General features: G+C 46.7%; 1 protein-coding gene across 4 annotated transcripts in view; it reads left to right on the forward strand.

Moving 5' to 3' along the window:
- Positions 1 to 443: 443 nt before the first annotated feature.
- CREG2 (cellular repressor of E1A stimulated genes 2) overlaps positions 444 to 19,170 on the forward strand; it is a 48,627-nt gene continuing 29,900 nt past the window's right edge. For 2 of the 4 annotated variants that reach the window (XR_004669482.3, XR_010109244.1), the window contains exons 1-2: positions 445 to 1,314; positions 4,627 to 4,796. Coding sequence is in view for 1 of the 4 variants with exons in the window: in XM_003815778.6 (XP_003815826.2) it covers positions 649 to 1,314; positions 4,627 to 4,796 (836 nt within the window). In the remaining 3 variants the exon portion in view is untranslated. Of the gene's footprint in view, positions 1,315 to 4,626; positions 4,797 to 19,170 lie in introns of all 4 variants that reach the window. The other 2 variants (XR_004669481.3, XM_003815778.6) reach the window with 2 other exon arrangements.

Below are 19,170 nucleotides of genomic sequence, written 5' to 3' on the forward strand. Positions count from 1 at the left end.
GAGGATCACCTGAGCCTGGGAAGTTGAGGCTGCAGTGAGCTGTGATTGTGCCACTGCACTCCAGCCTGGGAAGACAGAGCAAGACCCTTCATCAGAAAAATAAAAAATAAAAAAGGGTGATTGCATCTGTACTGAACATATATTGGCCTTTTTTCTTGTTCTATTCCCTAAACAATACAGTAAACAACAATTTACATAGTGTTTACATTGTATTAGGCATTTTATAAGCAATTTAGATATTAAAGGAAGATGTGCATGGGTTATATGCAAATGCTGCACTATTTTTTTATAAGGGACTTCAGCATCTCTGGATTTTGGTATCCACGGGGGTCCTGGAACCAATACCCCTCGGATACCAAGGGACTACTGTAGAACGTTTGCTCCATGCCACACACTGTTCTAAGCCTCTTCAAATATTAATCGTTCAACCGTCCCATCCATCATCCTTAAGAGGTAGATGTTATCTTTGTCAGCTAATGAAGGAAATGGGCACAGAGAGGTTAAGTGGCTTGGCAGGTCTCACAGCTGTTGAGCAGACGCGTGTATTAAGCCGGGATTTGAACGCCCACCCTCTGGCTGCGGAACCTGTGCCATCCTGCAGGAAACGAACCCATCCTGGGACCTGGCGCGCGAGGAGGACTCCGCAGGATGCGCGGCGTGTGCGTGGAACCTGGTCTTCTGCGAGCCTGGACTTCTGAGCTTCGCGCGCGGCTGCAGGGATTCGCCGGGACTCGCGCGGGGGACCGCGCCCGGGGATCCTGCAGGGGCGGGAAGGGGGCTCGGGCTCCTTGCTTCCGCCGCAGGGGGGCGCTGCCGGGCTCCCCGGCACTAGCGCTGCTGGCGGCCCCGGCGGCCGGGCGTGCTGCCTGCAAGATGTCCGTGCGCCGCGGCCGGCGGCCGGCGCGGCCGGGGACCCGCCTCTCCTGGCTGCTGTGCTGCAGTGCCCTGCTGTCCCCGGCCGCGGGCTACGTGATCGTGAGCTCCGTGTCTTGGGCCGTCACCAACGAGGTGGACGAGGAGCTGGACAGCGCCTCCACTGAGGAGGCTATGCCCGCACTGCTGGAGGATTCGGGCAGCATCTGGCAGCAAAGCTTCCCCGCCTCTGCCCACAAGGAGGACGCGCACCTGCGGCCCCGGGCGGGCGCCGCCCGGGCCAGGCCGCCCCCCGCGCCACCCGGGATGTTCTCCTACCGGCGCGAGGGGGGCCAGGCGGCCGGTGCGCCCCCGGGCCCTAGACTGCGCGCCGCCACCGCCCGCTCCCTGGCCCATGCCAGCGTCTGGGGCTGCCTGGCCACCGTGTCCGCCCACGAGAAGGTAAGCGCCCGGCGGGGAGCGCGAGGGGGCCTGGCATTCAGGCGGCGGCCGGGGGACGGGGACAGGGACGTGCTCGCGACCGCTCGGGACTGAGATCCGGGTCCACCAGACGTGCCCGGTGCCCTGGATGGGACCCTCGACACTGTACATAATGGAAGGCGATGGTGCCTCCGTGAGCCTGGCGAAGTCGGGGGAGGGTCGGAGAGGGACATGGATAACCAGGTTTCCTGCCAGGTAGGGTTGGGTACCGAATCCCCACCTTGAGGTGGCCAGGCAGAGAGAGGGACACCTAACCAGCGTCCGACAGAGACCTAGACCAGAGCAGCCACAGACGCCTTTGGAATCGCAGAGTAGGCGGGGACAGCCCTTCCCAGCGCAGGGCACAAACCCATAGACCCGAACTCCCCATCACCTTCTGACCTGGAGCTGAAGCAGGGATGGGGAGAGAGAGAGCACGAGGGCTTCGATGGAAATCTGCATTTAAGAAAATGGAGTTCACGATTTTTTCTGGAAAGGAGACTTATTATGCAAAGTGTGTAAATGCTGGAATGAGCTATTCGCTGCACTTTTAATTGTTCAGTTCGCAAATGCTTTACTCACCTGTTAGACATGATTCCACCTAGAATGACACGGATAAGTAATGCAGATGTAACTTCCATGCCTCCAGAAGGCTTTTGGGGGTTTTAAGAGAGATGAAAGAGCTACAAGGCAGTAATGTGAACTCCTCTTTACTTCCTACAAAAAAGAGAAATAATATTTTATGGAAGGCATAGGACATTGGCCAGGTTCTTGCCCCAGCTCTGGGTCTCACCAAGACTGTGGCCAAGTCACTGGCTTCTCCACTTTGCTTTCCTCGTCTATAAAATTAGGTTTAGTTTTTAAGGTCCTTTTTTGCTTAAAAACTACCTAAATGGCAACTTTATTTCGAGTTTGGCAATGGTCTTAACCTCTTCAGTGTCAAATGCAGATCCAGTTGGATATTCTCAACACCTAGATGATTTTTCACAGCTGTATCTTGCACTCCTAAGACACATCTTAAAAAGACATAAAGGTTAAAGATGACGCTGATCTTAGTTGAAAACACAAATCTTTTCAAGAAATTAAATAGTCTCGTGCCAATGTATTAGAGATATTTTGACTTTCAATATCCCTTCTCTTAGCTTTGTTAGGAGTTCCTCTTTCTAATCCTTATTGACATTTGATTTAAACAATAAATTCAGACAGCATTTACACAATGTACTGCCATGTATGCAAAGCATGACTCTGGGCAGCTATGACAAGCTGAAAAATGGGATATATGAACAAAGTTATATCACCATTTTGGAAGATTCCTTAACGTTTCATGTTCCTGAAAAATTAAAGCCCTGCCTTTTATAATTCTACACACCATTATCATGCAACATTTCAAGGACAAAGACAACCCCTGAATTCTGAGCAAGTAACAACAAGGTGCACTTTGTTAGGGATAAAATCATGGAAAATTGGGATGCTTGACTGGAAGGATTTGGGAAAACCTCAGCACTAAATATTTTTGTTGGCTAGGCGTCGTGGCTCACACCTGTAATCCCAGCACTTTGGGAGGCCGAGGTGGGCAGATCACTTGAGGTCAGGAGTTCAAGACCAGCTTGGCCAACATGGTGAAACCCTGTCTGTACTAAAAATACAAAAATAGCCAGGCATGGTGGCATGCACCTATAATCCCAGCAACTTGGGAGGCTAAGGCACAAGAATCGCTTAACCCAGGAGACGGAGGCTGCAGTGAGCCAAAATCGTGCCACTGAATGCCAGCCTGGGCAACAAACAGAGTGAGACTCTGTCTCAAAAAAATAATAATACTAATAAAATAAATAAATAAATATTTTTGTTTATATCTGCAGTCACAGAAACATGATATACCACCTGTCTTAGTCCATCTGTGTTACCGTAAACAAATACCTGAGGCTGGGTAATTTATAAAGAAAAGAGGTGTATTTGGCTCACAGTTCTGCATGCTGTTCAGAAAGCATGGTGCAGCAACTGCTTCTGGGGAGGCCTCAGACGCTTCCACTCATGGTGGAAGGTGTAGAGCCAGTGTGTGCGGTGATCACATGGCAAGAAAGAAAGCAAGAGAGAGGGGAAGGTGCCAGGCTCTTTTTATTTTTATTTATTTATTTTATAGATGGGGTCTGGCTCTGTCACCCAGGCTGGAATGCAGTGGTGTGATCATAACTCACTGCTGCCTCAAACTCCTGGGCTCAAGCAACCCTGCTGCCTCAGTCTTTCGAGTAACTGGGACTATAGATGTGTGCCACCATGCCAAGCTAATTTTTTAAAAAACTTTTTGTAGGGATGGGGGTCTCGCTATCTTGCCCAGGCTGATCCTGAACTGTTGGGCTCCCAAAGTGCTAGGATTACAGGGTGAGTCCCCATGCCCAGTTGGCACCAGGCTTTTTTAAACCTTCTCTCAGGGGAACTCTCAAGGAAACTAACAGAAGGACAATTCACTCAGTACCTCGAGGAGGGCACCAAGCCATTCATGAGGGATCCAGCCCCATGACCCAAACCCTTCCCACTTGGCCTCCCCTCCAACACCGGGGATCAGAATTTAACATGAGATTTGGAGGGATGGATATCCAAACTATGGCACCACCCTTCTCCCACCCTAGTGGGTGATCATGAAGAAAAATTGGCATATCATGTTTCTATGACTTCCTTTATGCAAAAAGGGCAACAAATCAATTTCTCATAACTTGCTGAGTCGTACAATGAAATATTATTGATTACAATAAAAAATGCAGCTAATAAATGAGAAAGTGATGTAGCCCTAAAAGAAACAATAATAGAAAGTTCCTGAAGTCCAGAGAGCAGGCAAGACGTTAAAGACTTAAACATCCTCCCTAAAGTTGCTCAAAACTTGGGACAGGCAGTTAACCTTGGGAGTTAAAGCAGTGGGGCTGTAACAGACAGCTTGTGGAAAAGGCTTAGCGCCACCCCCCATAAATGTCATTGTCCCTCCCCAAAAGAACATGAAATTTAACAAAGTGAGTATATTTGCCATGCACAGGCAGCTTCAAGAAGAATCCTTTCACCACCCCTTCCAAACAGGATGCCACTGCTGAGTATCTCCTGTGGAGAAATTCTAGAGCCACCACGGAGTGAATTGGGCAGACTGGGGACCACCTCACCTTGATTTACTACCTGTCAGAGCCACTGTGATGCCATGATCCCCCCTCATCCCTGGTGTTGTATTCCTAGCCAGAGGCACAAGCTAAGCTCCCAGATCAAGTCGAGCCACTGCTCTGCACTGAAAAAGCCTTTTTTGGTGTTTGTTAGATCCAAGGACTGCCATTTGGGAACTGCCTGCCCGTCAGTGATGGCCCCTTCAACAATAGCACTGGGATTCCTTTCTTCTACATGACAGCCAAGGACCCCGTGGTGGCTGATCTGATGAAGAACCCCATGGCCTCGCTGATGCTGCCAGAATCAGAAGGGGAGTTCTGCAGGTAAACGATGGTTTGCCCTCACTCACACGGGTCCTGGGAAGTTTTTGACGGAGAGTTGGGGGTGGGTTTCTTTCTGGGTCACATGACTTTAACAGAACTCTGAGATGCACATTGATGTTCACCCTTGAAATCAGATAAATTAGAATTCCACCACTCACCAAGCAGTGTGCTTTGTAGCAAGTTAGTTGATCTTTGGGAGCCTCAGTTTCTTCATCTGTAAAATGGGAATAATAATCTTTGCCTCTGAGGGTTATTGCAAGTATTGGAAATAGGTGCAAAATGCTTTGTGCAACACTGGCAGGAGTCCAGACAGCTCCTGTTGTTATGGAAAACAGCGAGGGTGGGAGTGAGGGTTGGTAAAGGAAGAGCCAGTAGTTGATCTCCCCAGCACAGAGTCATGCAACACAGAGTCTATATATTGTCTTTCCAATTTATTTCTATCCTGTCCCCAGAGATATGTGCAATAAGGAGCCAGCATTTTTTAATTCACTTTTTCAAAAGCTCTCTGAAAGAAAACACTTTTAAAGACATTTAAGCACTAACAGAATTTTGATGCAGGCCCCTTTATCTGAATTCAAAATGCAAAGCCTGAACTCGCATCCTCCCCGGGAAATATCTGCATGGAGCTGGTGTGGGAGCTGCATGTGAGATCCCCTTGTCCTTCCCAGAGGAGCAGCAAATGCCCAGGATGGCCTGGGGTGAGCCCTTTAACCTCCAGGACCTTAGTCACTCCACCTAAATGTAGTGATGCTTTAGAAAATCAACAGGCCTCATCCCATCTGTGAAATTCTATTATTCTTTATGCACAGCACGGAAAACATAGTAACCAAACAATGTATTAGTTCTTACAGAGGCTAATCAAAGCAACTATACAATGCAAGATGCATCCTGGATAAGCCATTGTTTCCCCTCAGCCACGACAGACCACATGGAGACACTTCAGCTGACCCTGTTCCCCACCAGGTTACAGCAAGAAGCCAGGAAAAGAAACATTTCCTTTCTCATGGAATATTCTCCCTGTTCTTGGTCAGTCAAGCTTACTGTTACTAGAAGTACATTTCCAGGATACCTTTCTTTTCTTTTCTTATTCTTTTTTTTTTTTTTTTTTTTTTTTTTTGAGACAGAGTTTCGCTCTTGTTTCCCAGACTGGAGTGCAGTGGTGCAATCTCGGTTCACTGCAAACGTGAACCTCTGCCTCCCAGGTTCAAGCAATTCTCCCTGCCTCAGCCTCCCAAGTATATGGGATTACAGGTGTCCACCACCATGCCTGGCTAATTTTTGTATTTTTAGTAGAGACAGGGTTTTGCCATGTTGGCCAGGCTGGTCTCAAACTCCTGACCTCGGGTGATCCACCTGCCTTGGCCTTCCAATCCAGGATACCTTTCTAAGCTTCCCAGGCTTTCCTCATTCAGGTATCCTGAAAGCAGTCGTGCTGGAGCATGTGGCTCCCAGAACCCAGAGCACAGCCGCTCTGGGGACAGGCAACAGAATATATACTTGGGACAAAGCTGCGGCAGCCCTCCAGCTGGGGGAGGATTTGTCAACTGGCAACCCCCAGGCAGATGGCAGCAGGAGCTGGAGCGAGGAGCAGTGAGAAATCTGACTTAGGAGAGGTCCTCATGGGGAGAGGATTTCAGGGTGACTTCCTTCAGTCCCTTGGGAAGACTTGCCTGCACAGCCTAGAGCCACATATGCGGACCTTCATCATGGCAGGCCACATGTAGGATGCGCAAACACCTGTGCAGCCTTCTGGCTTACTGGGTGAGGCAGCTCAAGGCCAGAGGTGAGCACCCCGGGGCCAAGGGCAACAGCATCTCAGCATACCTGTTACTCTGGCCTGGGAGAGGAAGGATGAGACGCACTCATGGGTACCCCTTAGTTTATGTCTTGTAAAACTGTTTCTCAGAACTGCTATACTCCTGACACTGTTTAAGCTTCTGAAGTATTGAAATATGATGTAAAGAAATGCCTACAAAACCAAGTTTGGCCTTAGTAAGCATCACACTTCGATGCAAAGCTTACCAAGCAATGGGGCTTTTGTCACCCTAGGGTCTACGACTTCCCATAATCGGCGTAAGCCCAGATGTGACTCACCTGTGTGAGGTTCGCATTCCAAGTGGAGCTTTACATTTTAGGTTTCACCTTCAGAATCTTGGCAATACTGAACACAGGGACTTAACAAGTCAAAGCCATGTGGCTGGCATTGAAAAAGAGCCCCGAATAAACAAGCCAAGCAAGGGGTTCCTAGGGCCACTGGAGTATAGCGAGGCATCTGGTAGAAGTGTCCGCAGCTACCCAAACACCTGGGTAGAGCTTCGTAGGACAGCCCGGCAAGGTACCAGCAAGGGGCCCCTCCTGCCTGACGCCGGGCCTGAAGAGGTCGCCAGCAAAGGCAGAGTTCGTCGTCACGTGCTTCAGAGCTTCACAGCATCTCCCACAGGAGCGGGGAGATTCAAGAAAGCGCCCATGTCTTACGATGATAACAACAGGTCAAGGCCACCTGCTCCTCTCAGCTTCAGAAGGCAGCTCATACTCAGAACAATGAAAACTGCCTTCCAGCCTGTGCACTGGAAAACTTGCAACAGCATTTTTTTTTTTTTGAGATGGAGTCTCACTCTGTCATCAGGCTGGAGTGCAGTGGCTCAATCTCAGCTCACTGCAACCTCCAGTTCCCTGGTTCAAGTGATTCTCCTGCCTCAGCCTCCCGAGTAGCTGGGATTACAGGCACATGAAACATGCCCAGCTAATTTTTGTATTTTTTTTAGTACGGATGGGATTTCACCAGGTTGGTCAGGCTGGTCTTGAACTCATGACCTCAGGTGATCCACCTGCCTCAGCCTCCCATGCTTGGGATTACAGGCATGAGCCACGGCGCCCGGCCTGCAACAGCATTTTTAACCATCCCACGTGGTGTCTTCTGGGCGCTCCTATTCCTCTGTTAGTCTGTGCAGCTGGGGAGGGCGTGAGTCATCCCTGTTTCATCCCAAGGGGGAAGGCAAAGCCAGAACTGGGCTTTACTGGACCATAAAGCAAGTCCTGACAGGGAGGAAGTTGGGAGGCCACTGACTTCTGAGGAAGGAAAAGGGGTGCCTTCGCGGCCGTTTCCTACAGCCTACTGGGCATCCCTGGGAGAGGGGGCATTTCAGCTGCAAGCCTGCCTCTGCGTTCATCAGGTTAGCCCCGGTTACTGCAGACTCTGCACCAGCATGGGCTAGTGAGCACCATCTCCACCAAGGATACAGCCCGGGAGCAAGAAGCCTCCAACAACTGGGGCAAGAACAGCTCAGGCTTAGGGAGGGAGGAATGCAAGTCTGAGACTATTCCGAGGACAGGCTACTTTCAGAGCTCCCTTTGGTGCCAAACAATTGTATCTATAATGTGTACGTGTTTAATAAGCAGATACATAAATGGAAAAATAGATTATACATAGATAATAGATGATTGATGATAGATGGATGAATAGATAGATGAATGATGGATGGATGGATGGATGAATAGATGATAGATGAATGGATGGATAGATGATAGATAGATAGATATAGATAGATAGATAGATAGATAGATAGATAGATAGATAGATGATAGATAGATAGATAGATGCTTTCACACATTCAACTCTTCTCTATTCAAAAGAGCGAATATTACAGTTGCCCCTGCTTGGTCTCCCCAATCCACTCTTCATCACGTTGAATTCATCCCCAATCCAGCAGCTGGGATACTCTCTTAAAATCCAAATCAGATCCTGAGGAAAAGCAACAGAATCCTTAATATGGCCTAGGAGGCCCTTCATGGCCAGGGGCCTGCCTCCCTCTCAGAATAAATAGCGGTGTCTGCCTCTTTACTGATTGACTTAATATTTGATTTATACCTAGTTTTATCAAATTAAAAGCATCAACCTGATAGCTTGTTGTAGTCAAAGCTGATGTATGTTCTTTGGCATGGAGTTAAGAAAGTGCTTTTCCATTAGCAATCCCTGCATGTAGGTTGACAAGTCATGTCACTCAAAAATGATATTTAGATCCATTAACAGGCCTGTGTCTTAAAGATAAAGTTAGATCCAAGTTGAAATAGGTGAAGGACATTGAGTATCCATGGCTCCAGGAGTCTCAGGAAATTTAATGAAGAAAATGCTCAGCAGATGTAATTTCCTTAACCACAGCCGTGAGAAGCCAATATCTTGAGAATGATGAAAGGAATGAACAGCTCTTCATATTTTACAGCTTTCTAGGGACCTTAAAGAGTTTTTAAATGAATCTGTCAAGTCCAGCCTGGGCTAGTTCATCCCACCTAGTTAGGGATTTTTTCCAGATATTTTCATTGCCCTGATCCACAGTTCCCTGAACTTTCCCTAAAACGTCACAATAAAGTTCCTAGATTTAATGGGACGCAGTTGTCCTGACTCCCACCCCAGGGCATAATAATTGGGCATTATTGGCCTGCCCTTCTTTTTGGAGGAGATAATTTGGAAAGTGAATCTGACTGGATGATAAGTAGAATGTGACTTTCAGCTGGAAAAGTACTAGGTTGGTAATCTCTCCTTTTTCTTTTTTCTTTTTTTTTTTTTTTTGAGATGGAGTCTCACTCTGTCGCCCAGGCTAGAGTGCAGTGGTGCAATCTCGGCTCACTGCAACCTCTGCTGCCCAGGTTCAAGCGATTCTCCTGCCTCAGCCTCCTGAATAGCTGGGATTACAGACACCCACCACCGTGCCCAGCTAATTTTTGTATTTTTAGTAGAGATGGGTTTCACCACCTTGGCCAGGCTGGTCTTGAACTCCTGACCTCGTGATCCCCCCGCCTCAGCCTCCCAAAGTGCTGCGCCCAGCTAGGTTGGCGATTTCTGTGGAACAAAGTTGCTGGGCTAGAATGAAATACCCGGACGGTTCAGGGTGTCACTTTTCCCACTGGTATGACGAAGAGGGGAGAGGAGGATATCTGAGGGCCCTCTGGCTCCATGGTTGACTGGAGGTAGGATACTCCAAGAATGGTGAAGAAGGAATAGGTGAGCGCAGCCATCACGGCTGATATAGATTTGATATATAGATTTCTACATAGACTGTTATAAAGTGCGAACTCCTGCAAATTTAGAGTAGAAGAGTGACTTCTAACTGCTTGAAGGGCAAGGATGAGAGGGACGTATTATTGGCCTGGACAGCTTTGCCCCTCCCCTAGGACCTCTTAGGGGAAGGAGCACCCAAGTGATGCTAACGCTGCTTTAGGATAATGAGGACATTTAAGCCGGTCTTATACGCATTTCCTGGGTTTCCAGTAAAGGCTACTAAGAACTGTGATTTAGGCCCAGGATGGCTTAAGTCATTTGTAAAATGAAGTCAAGATTAGAGTCTGACAGAAAGACAAATCCTGCATGATCTCACTTATATGTGGAATCTAAATAAGTCGACCCATAGAAGCAGACAACAGAATGGTGGTTCCCAGGGACCAGGCGAGAGAGGGGAATGGGGAAATGTTGATTACAGGGTGCTGACTTTCAGTTAGAAGACAAACACGTTCTGGGGATCTAACGTACAGCATGGGTTGGATGTGTGAATTCATTTGATTGTGGCCATGCTCACACAATATATATGAACATCAAATCATCACATTGCATATGTTGAATATATTCAATCTTTATTTGACAATTAAATATTTTTAAAATACTAAAAGATTAGGCTAAAAAGCCATGAAAGGAAGGTGGCTTTTCCACTTGTCAGGCATCATACCCATACAAGCCAGAGCCTACCAACATGTCTTGCCTAATAATTGTTAGTTTATTTAAAGTCTGTTTTATCCAATTATTCTGTTTACTCCTGGGTGCTGTGATGCCTTCATTTAATTAATGAGATGAATTAGGGGTGGGAATCTATTTCCCAGCTCAGGTTAAAATGGCAAATGGAGAATAACTGTCTAGTTTAAAAGAGTCACTGGCAATCAGCAACACCCTCTCCTTTTTATTTCCCTCTCCCTCCATGGCATAAGCATGGACGCATGCCCCTTGACCAAATGAATTTATGCTCAGCCAAGAAATCTACTTTGTGAAAATTCAATCAATATTGATTGACAAAGAAAGGCCACCCAAAAATGTCTCTTTCCCTGCAATATCTTCCCTTACAGAGCATGCAGCCTTGAATAGCATGAGTTTTAGGTTCTCACCTTCTTGGTGAATCAGGGCAGCAAGCCCTTGGGACGGGGGAGGACTCGTCTGTGGGGTGATATTCTCCCTGATCATATTGGATCAATTTTCATTTTGAAGATCAGGATGTAAATGAAACCCAAAGAGGTTTTATCAGATGCTTTTCCTGAAATAAAAACATTTCTTTTTTTTTTTAAGAGTAGAATACATTTTTGTTATACAACAGTTTGTGTGGTTTAAAAAATTTTCTTTTCATAGAGTATATTTTCACATTAGAGATTCCCACAGTGGGAAAAAAATAACAATTTATCACTTAGAGTTTTATATTTGTGGACAGATTGTTTTAGTACAAGTAAAACATCTTTGGGAATTAAGTCTCAGTTTAGAATTTATAATATTTTGATACATCTCCAAGGGGGGGCCTAATCTTTAAATGGAACTTCTCTATATTCAGAAGCTCTCCAAGCTTTTCTTCCTAGGATTTAGAAATTCATGATGTGAGAGGAAATCAGCATTTCCTAATTTTACAGTTTCCCTAGTCTAGCTGGTGTCTACTGATGAGAGGGAAGTTTTCTAAAATTAAACACTGTCTAATTTTCTGCAAAGTTTTTCTTCATGAATTAACAGTATTTCCCTCTGTCCATTATTCCCAGGGCAAATAAAGGAGAAATTTGATCATGTGATAGTAACAAAGCTGGATTCTCTTTAAGAGATTATTAAATTAAAAGGCAAAAGCTCGTATCATGTTGTTATACTGTGAGTCTTGTGAGAAGCTGGGAGGCAACCCTACCAGAATACAGATCTCGGTCTCACAGTTTTTGGGTAAGGTTCTTCTCAAATCTTTTTCCTCAAAGATTAAATTCTGGGCCAGGTGAGGTGGCTCATGCCTGTAATCCCAGCAATTTGGGAGGCCAAGGCAGGCAAATTACTTGATGTCAGGAGTTCAAGACCCACCTGGCCAACATGGTGAAACCCTGTCTCTACTAAAAATACAATAAAATTAGCCATGCTTGGTGGTGGCGGCCGGTAGTCCCAGCTACTTGGGAGGCTGAGGCATGAGAATCGCTTGAATCCGGGAGGTGGATGTTGCAGTGAGCTGAGATCAGGCCACTGCACTCCGGCTTGGGCAACAGAGTGACACTCTGTCTTTAAAAAAAAAAAAAAAGAAAGAAAAAAATTAAATTCGGAAAATAACCACGTGATTAAGAGAAGATGTCTGTTCCATGGACTTCTCTGTTATTTCCTCCCTGTTGTAAGTTGAATGGCACAAGAAAGCAGAGGCAAAGAGGCAGACACCAGTTTCCCTTTCCTTCAATAACATAAGCATGGACAGGTGTCTCCCGACTACATAAATGTATGCATGGTTTAAAGTATTCCATCAAAAAGATCAGAGCTTCCACAGCATGACAGCAGCTTTGCAGATGCCCATGTCGCGACAGTTGAAACAGCACAGCCCAGCAAAGCTGAAAGCTGAAACTGCCGACAGGCCTGCCTTGACAGCTTTCTGAGATGCACCCCCTTGAACACAGTCAGTAACGACTTGTCCAAGGCCCCAGTGACTGTGGAGAGGAAGGGCTGCAGCCGCAGCATAGGCCCTTGCAGAGCAATGGTTCAAATAAGCAGCTGAGAGCAGGTCCAGGAGTAAAACACTGTCAGCCCTTTCACTAGTTCAGGGGAGATACACAGCCTTGGAGCCAGAATGGTGGCTCGGTGTCAGGTGAATGTGCTGCACCCCACCCCGTCCTGGGGTAGGGTGGTCCCGAGGAAATGCCTAGACGTGAGCAGGTCTGACCGCTGGAGTTCAGAGAAGCAGAGCTCGGCCTCCTGGGGTGCCACAGAGGGCACTCAGCCACCTCACTCCTGAGGGCTCCTGAAAACATTCCTATTGATAGTTTTGGACACATGCTAGTTTCCTAGGTAGACTGGTTTGATTATCAAGAAAGGAGGATCCAGGAGTACTTTTATCCTCTTCCTCCAAAGGCTCTTAATGAAAGATGGCCATGGGTCACACCCCTTCTTATTCCCCCAGGATGAAGGCGTCCCTGCCTCACCATGACCAGTGGCTCTTGGCAGAGCCCTTTGATTGACAGGCCTCGGTGTGGTTTTGCAAACTGAATAGATTCCAGTTTGCAAAGGAATCTAGTTTCTGAGGGGAGGTGCCAGACCATGGAATGGATTGAAGCCCAGTGGGCCTCAATGAGACCTAGAATGGAAGCCTCTCAGAAACGAGGATCCCTCGGAACAACTTGCTTGTGGGGGCGCATATTGAAGATGCAAATTAGCACTGAGGAATCACACACCAGAGAGGGACTGCTCACACCAGAGCAACTGGGATAGTGTGCGGGGACGTAGATGTAATCCCTGCCCTATCTCCTAGGCAGCCCCTTATACTGCAGACACATCGACAGGAAGAGGAACTGCTTCTGTGAAGCAGAGTAACTGAGGGGAGGGTGTCAGCAGGCGGGTCAGTTTGCCTTTATGTTGTGGGTTCAAGAAAAACCCTTAGTGCAAACAACTAAATGAGGGTGCACCAAGTTTAATTGTTTCTTCTGTGTGAAAAGTAAAAAGAGATTCTGGAAATGAAAATGGCCTGTGGCCACTCCTCCCCCAGCCTCCATCTTTTTAACTATACTGGTAGGAAGAAAATGTGGAATGATAGATGAAAACCTCAAACCAATCTAATTCCAAAGGCAGGCCTGGGATTTGTTCCCCTAGAACTGGATTTAGCACTCTATTCATTCAGTCATTTTTAGATGAGCTGGATCAAGCGAACACACAGTGAGCACCTGCTTGCAGCAGCTGGCTTGCTAAGAGCCAAGACATATCTCTGTCTGGAGTCTATATCCACCTGAGACAGAATGTGCATTTCAAAGCCCAGGGCCCAGACCTAATCGGATGTAGAAACTGAATCCAATTTCTCTTCGCTGAATCTTGTTCATTCCTTTTGAAAGGAACATATAAGTTTAAATAAATTGCTCTGTGTTCTGATTCATGTTACCTCTTCTTTGCTGCACCTTCCTGTATTCCTAGAGCTAACATTAACCTAAGTCATTTTTGTTGTTGTTGTTGTTTGAGACAGTCTTGCTCTGTCACCCACACTGGAGTGCAATGGTGCGATCTCAGCTCACTGCAACCTCCACCTCCCAGATTCAAGCAATTCTCCTGCCTCAGCCTCCCGTTGGACGGGACTACAGGCAGGCGCCACCATGCCTGGCTAATTTTTGTATTTTTAGTTGAGATGGGGTTTCACCATGTTGGCCAAGCTTGTCTAGAACTACTGGGCCTCAAGTGATCCACCCACCTCGGCCTCCCACATTGTGTCACCACACCTGGCGGATAGCTCTTTTAAAAACGACTCAGGGCAGGCCGTTGAGTTGATGGGGTGAAACCCCATCTCTACAAAAAATAAAAAAATTAGCCAGGTGTAGTGGTGCACGCCTATAGTCCTAGCTACTCAGGAGCTGAGGTGGGAGGCTCCATTGAGCCCAGGCGGTTGAGGCTGCAGTGAGCAGCGATCGTGCCACTGCCCTCCAGCCTGGGTGACAGAGTGTAGACCCTGTTCTCAAAAAATAAAAATAAATAAAACAGCTGTCTAGGAAGAGTCAGAGAACTTTGTAAAGAGAAAGCTTGATGAGCCAGTGTTCAAGTATTCTCTTTCACCTTCCTCTGGTTTCCGAGGTCATATCTCATAGTAACCTGCAGTCACTTCTTTCTCCCTAATTTTATTTCAACTCTGTTGAGCTTTGTCTCTGTGGTTCCTGTCTATTTCATGAATTCACTAATGATTGTAGTTCCTCTGCCATTGCACTATCCTTTTCCTCCATCTTCTGACCACCTGTCCCCATCCAGCTTATCAATGTTTTATTTATCTGTTAGGCATGGCTCCATCTTAAGCAGAAATGACACAAATAAGTGATGAGGATGTGACACCCATAAATATACATCCACCAAAAAGCTTTCAGGGCTGTTAAGATGGACATAAGGGTTTCATTTCAGGACTTTTAGCCCCTGGCAATCATTAAGCTTCTTTCTGTCTCTATGGATTTTCCTATTCTGGACATTAATATATGGGTTTCTATGAATGACTTCTTCCACTTTAGCATAATGTTTTCAAGGTTCATCATGTTGTAGCATGTGTCTATAATTCATTCCTTTTTATGGCTGAGTAATATTCCATTGCATAAATATACCACATTTTATTTATCCATTTTTATTTATCCATTCGTCATGAGTTGATGAACATTTGTTTCCATGTTTTGGCTCTCATAAGTGATGCTGCTATGAGCATTCATGGACAAGTTTTTGTGCAGGTATATGATTTCATTTCACTTTGGTATATACCTAGGAATTGAATTGCTTGGTCTTATGGTAACTGTGTTTAACTTTTTGGAGAACTGCCCAACTGTTTTCCTAAATGTATGAGGGTTCTGATTGCCCTTTGTCCTCACCAACACTTGTTATTGTCTGTCTTTTTTATCATACCTGTCCTTGTGGGTGTGAAGTAATATCTTGATGTGGTTTTTGATTTGCATTTCCCTCATGACTAATGATGCTGAGCATCCTTTTGTGTACTTATTGGCCATTTGTATGTCTCCTTTGGGGAACTGTCTATTTAAACCCTTTACCCATTTTTGAATTTGGTAATCTTTTTATTGTTGAGTTGTAAGAGTCTTTATATATTCTAGATATGAACCTTTTTAGATATATGACTTGCAAATATTGTGCTTATGTGTCTTTGTCTAATTTTCTCTTCTTTTGTCTTGGAAGAAGCAGGAAAACTGCTGAGGATTCAATATTGCCATTCCAGTTGCACATGTTCTCTGTCAATGTCCTTTTGTGCTTATAGGCTGGGCTTTCCCCATCAGATAAGCAAATAATTAAAGTAACATTCCTGAGATGACAAAGAAGAGTACCTAAGTTCTATAGTGTGTAGAAATGGTAAGAAAGTGTCTAAACATGAGAAAAGATTTCAATTAATTGAAAGGAATTTGAGAGGGAAAGCTGTTACTCCGAACGTATGAAGACAAGGTAGGGAGATACTAATGATAAACTCAATTCAATTAAGCATACTGAGTACAAGACAACGTATTAAATATTGTGATGAAAATAAGACTTTTTTCCTTCAAATGAGATTTACTGAGCACTTACTATAAGCCAGGCATGCATAGGCATGAACACTTAAAGGCACAGGCTCTTCTTGCCTCCTTGCTTACTTGTCACCATCATTTGAATCAAGACAACAAGGTGTAACACGTGACCACATATACAAAGTCCCCTAACAGTTAACACCAAGGCTGTCCACAATAGGGGAGCTGAGTAGGGTTCCACAGCATGGCTGCAATTTCCCCCACCTTGACATCCTCATTCCCCATCTGTAAGTCCTTCCATCCATCTACCCATCATCTCCAGCTCCTGCCCAACCTGACCTGGCCTTCAAAAATAAGACACTAAGCTCCTCCTTGGTGTTCCCTCCCTTCTTTTCCTCTTTCTTCTCATCTTAAGACTATATCTCAGTTTTCTAGTCCTACGGACTAGAGTTCCCTCACCGATTTATTCCCCAGGATTTCATTTTCTTCCTCTCTTGTGACTCAGCCTCCTGGGACTTCCCAGTCCAAGGCTCCTCCCTCTGAAAAGCCCATACCCTTCCCTGGTCTTCTAGGACAGCCTTGCTGATCTTGGTTTGTGCAGCCACTTCCATCCTGCTTGTTTGTCCTTGAGGTCTCTGCAGCACGGGGAGAGCTAAGGACAGCTGGGGCTGCTGGCCAGTGTGACCCTCGAAGCAGCAAAGCTTCCCCTGTAAAATAAGATGAGACTCCAGTGTGCTTAGAAGTATTTATGGCCTGGAAGGGCCCTGGCCATCCACTCCTGCCTTTCATCGTGCAGACTAGGAGGCTGAGGGGCTGAGAATAGCAAGACAGAAAAATGGACAGTGCAGTAGTTAGTCTTCATGTCCATATCCTGCTCTCTGCTGCGTGGTCTCTACAGACAGTTCCAATCCTGGCTCAGCCTCCCTTTCCCTTTGGCCTCTGCTCTCCCTGTAGCCACCTTCTTCCCTTTAAATGAATCACGCATTCAAATGGCAGGCAGGTCCCTTTTTAAATAAATTGTTTGTGGTGCATCTCTAACGAGATGAATAGCAGGATTTTGGAAAGGACAGTTGAACATGCACTGCAGGGAGGGCGTCACTCCATAGCATTTGTCGCATATTAGACTAGGGGGCACCTCCTGGATCCTCCGTGATGCAGAAAAAGAAAAAAGGCAGAGCACCCCCTGAGGCTTCCTTTGGTCCATGGAGGCCTCTACGGGGAGGGGGCAGGGGTCATGGGTCTATTCTTGACATCTGCCATCCAGGCTGAGGCACAGGGACCCAGGGCTGAGTAGCAAGAGATCTGCCTGCCCAGGACAGGTCCTGGCAGTGTCTGCAGAAATGGCTGAGGGAACTCAGAAGGAATCTGAGACGTGGTTTCAGAGTGGCCTCCAATCAGAGGTCAGCACTGCAGCAAGACCCTCAGCAGGCGGGGAGCTGCCAGGGTGCCCCGTTTCAGTCCCAGAGGATCACCTGATCCTGAAGATGAGCCAAGAGGGCCCTGGGGTGACCCTGACGCCTGCTTTCTCAGCCTGGCTGCTAGCTCAGGGCCTGGGAGCAGGTCTGAGGCCAGCCTGACCCTGTTGGGCTTGATTCTGGAACCATTTGGTGGGCTTCAGCATGACTAAACCCTGCTCAGGAGCAGCCTGAGCCCAGGAGAGCCACCTGATTCTGTTGAAAATGCCAATTCTGGGCTCCAGCAGTCTCTGAAAATAAGGGCCTTCAGATCTGCACTTTCAAGGAACAGCCAGAGTACTCCTGATCCACAGTTAAATAAGAGGATCACGACATTAGAGAAAAGGGCTTCTAATTTGAGGATCATCAATTTGAGTCCTAAGCCCTCCCATTAATATCTGCCTGGCTTTGAGAAACTTAATTTGTCTGATTCTCAATCTCCTTCACCCTAAAATGGGAATAATAGTACCCTAGGTCCACTGTGGGGATGAAATGTTTCAATTTGTGTAAAGTTTTGAGCACACTCTCAGCACCAATAAATGGTAGCTATGGTCAGTAACAGGTGTTTCTTCTGCACAGGACTGGGATGGCAGAGACCGGAAAAAAAGATGGAAATCAATAGTGCCCTATTTATACTCTAACCCTCCTATGTATAAAGGGAGGAACAGTATATGGTATACATGAAGAGTTATAGAAATAACTCACATGATTCTTATAAGAGTCCCAAGACAGAGGTACACTTGTTAGCACCTTTTTAAAGATGAGGAAACTGAGGCACAGAGGGTGTGAAGGACTTGCTTAAGGATCCACAGGCCAAATCCTCATAGGGCTGGGATTCACTCCCAGGCAACCTGGCTCCCGAGCTGGACTGTTACCCACTGTATTCCCTGCCTCTGTGGAATCAGCTGCATCCCAGAGGCAGTGAGAACCGCCACCATGTTTCAGAAAGCACTGATTCAGAAGCTGCAGAACCAACAAAAACACAGAAGTATTTTTTAAGTTGATTTGAATTGTTCGAATATCATGTCCATCATAGGCTTGCACTGCAATAGAGGCAAGACATGAAACTTGCTCTAAATACGTGCACGCAGGTCCATGCAGGCCACCTATTCCAATAAAGCATTCGCGTGGACAAATACTCACTGAGCATCTGCTGGGTAACGAGCCATGCTAAACACCGTCACGGATAAATGTGAAAAAAGAGAGCATCTGCCTTTGAGGGGAGGGAGAAGGTATAAGACGCACATGGAAATATGCATCATTCAAGCTGCTTGTGTTAAATCCCCTACAAGTTATCGGCCTGTAGAAGATTGGTGGGAGAGAGAAGCTCTTTTGAGCCAGTGGTGTCTTCTCAGTCTACACCTCTTCCTGCTCTGGATAAGTCTACCCTCAAACCTCCATTCATATGTGCCAGTGACTCCCAAATGTATAGTCCCAGCTGAGACCACTCATCTGAGCTCTAGACCCAAGTCCACCTGCTTCCTGGGCACCTCGAACTCTGCTTCTTCTCCTCCCCAGAGGCCTCCTCTACCTGGGCTCCCTGTCTGCATGGCAGACTCAGCTGCCAGCTGTGGCTTCTTCTCCCTCTCACACCCCCACCCAGTCCACAAGGCTCACCTGCTCTACCTCCCAGGCCTCTCCCGGCTCACTGCTTCTCTCCACCCCCTGGCCCAAGCCCTTGGCATCACTCACTGTATTCTAAATTC

Source organism: Pan paniscus, chromosome 12 (genome assembly GCF_029289425.2).
Source record: "Pan paniscus chromosome 12, NHGRI_mPanPan1-v2.0_pri, whole genome shotgun sequence".
Lineage (NCBI taxonomy): Eukaryota > Metazoa > Chordata > Mammalia > Primates > Hominidae > Pan > Pan paniscus.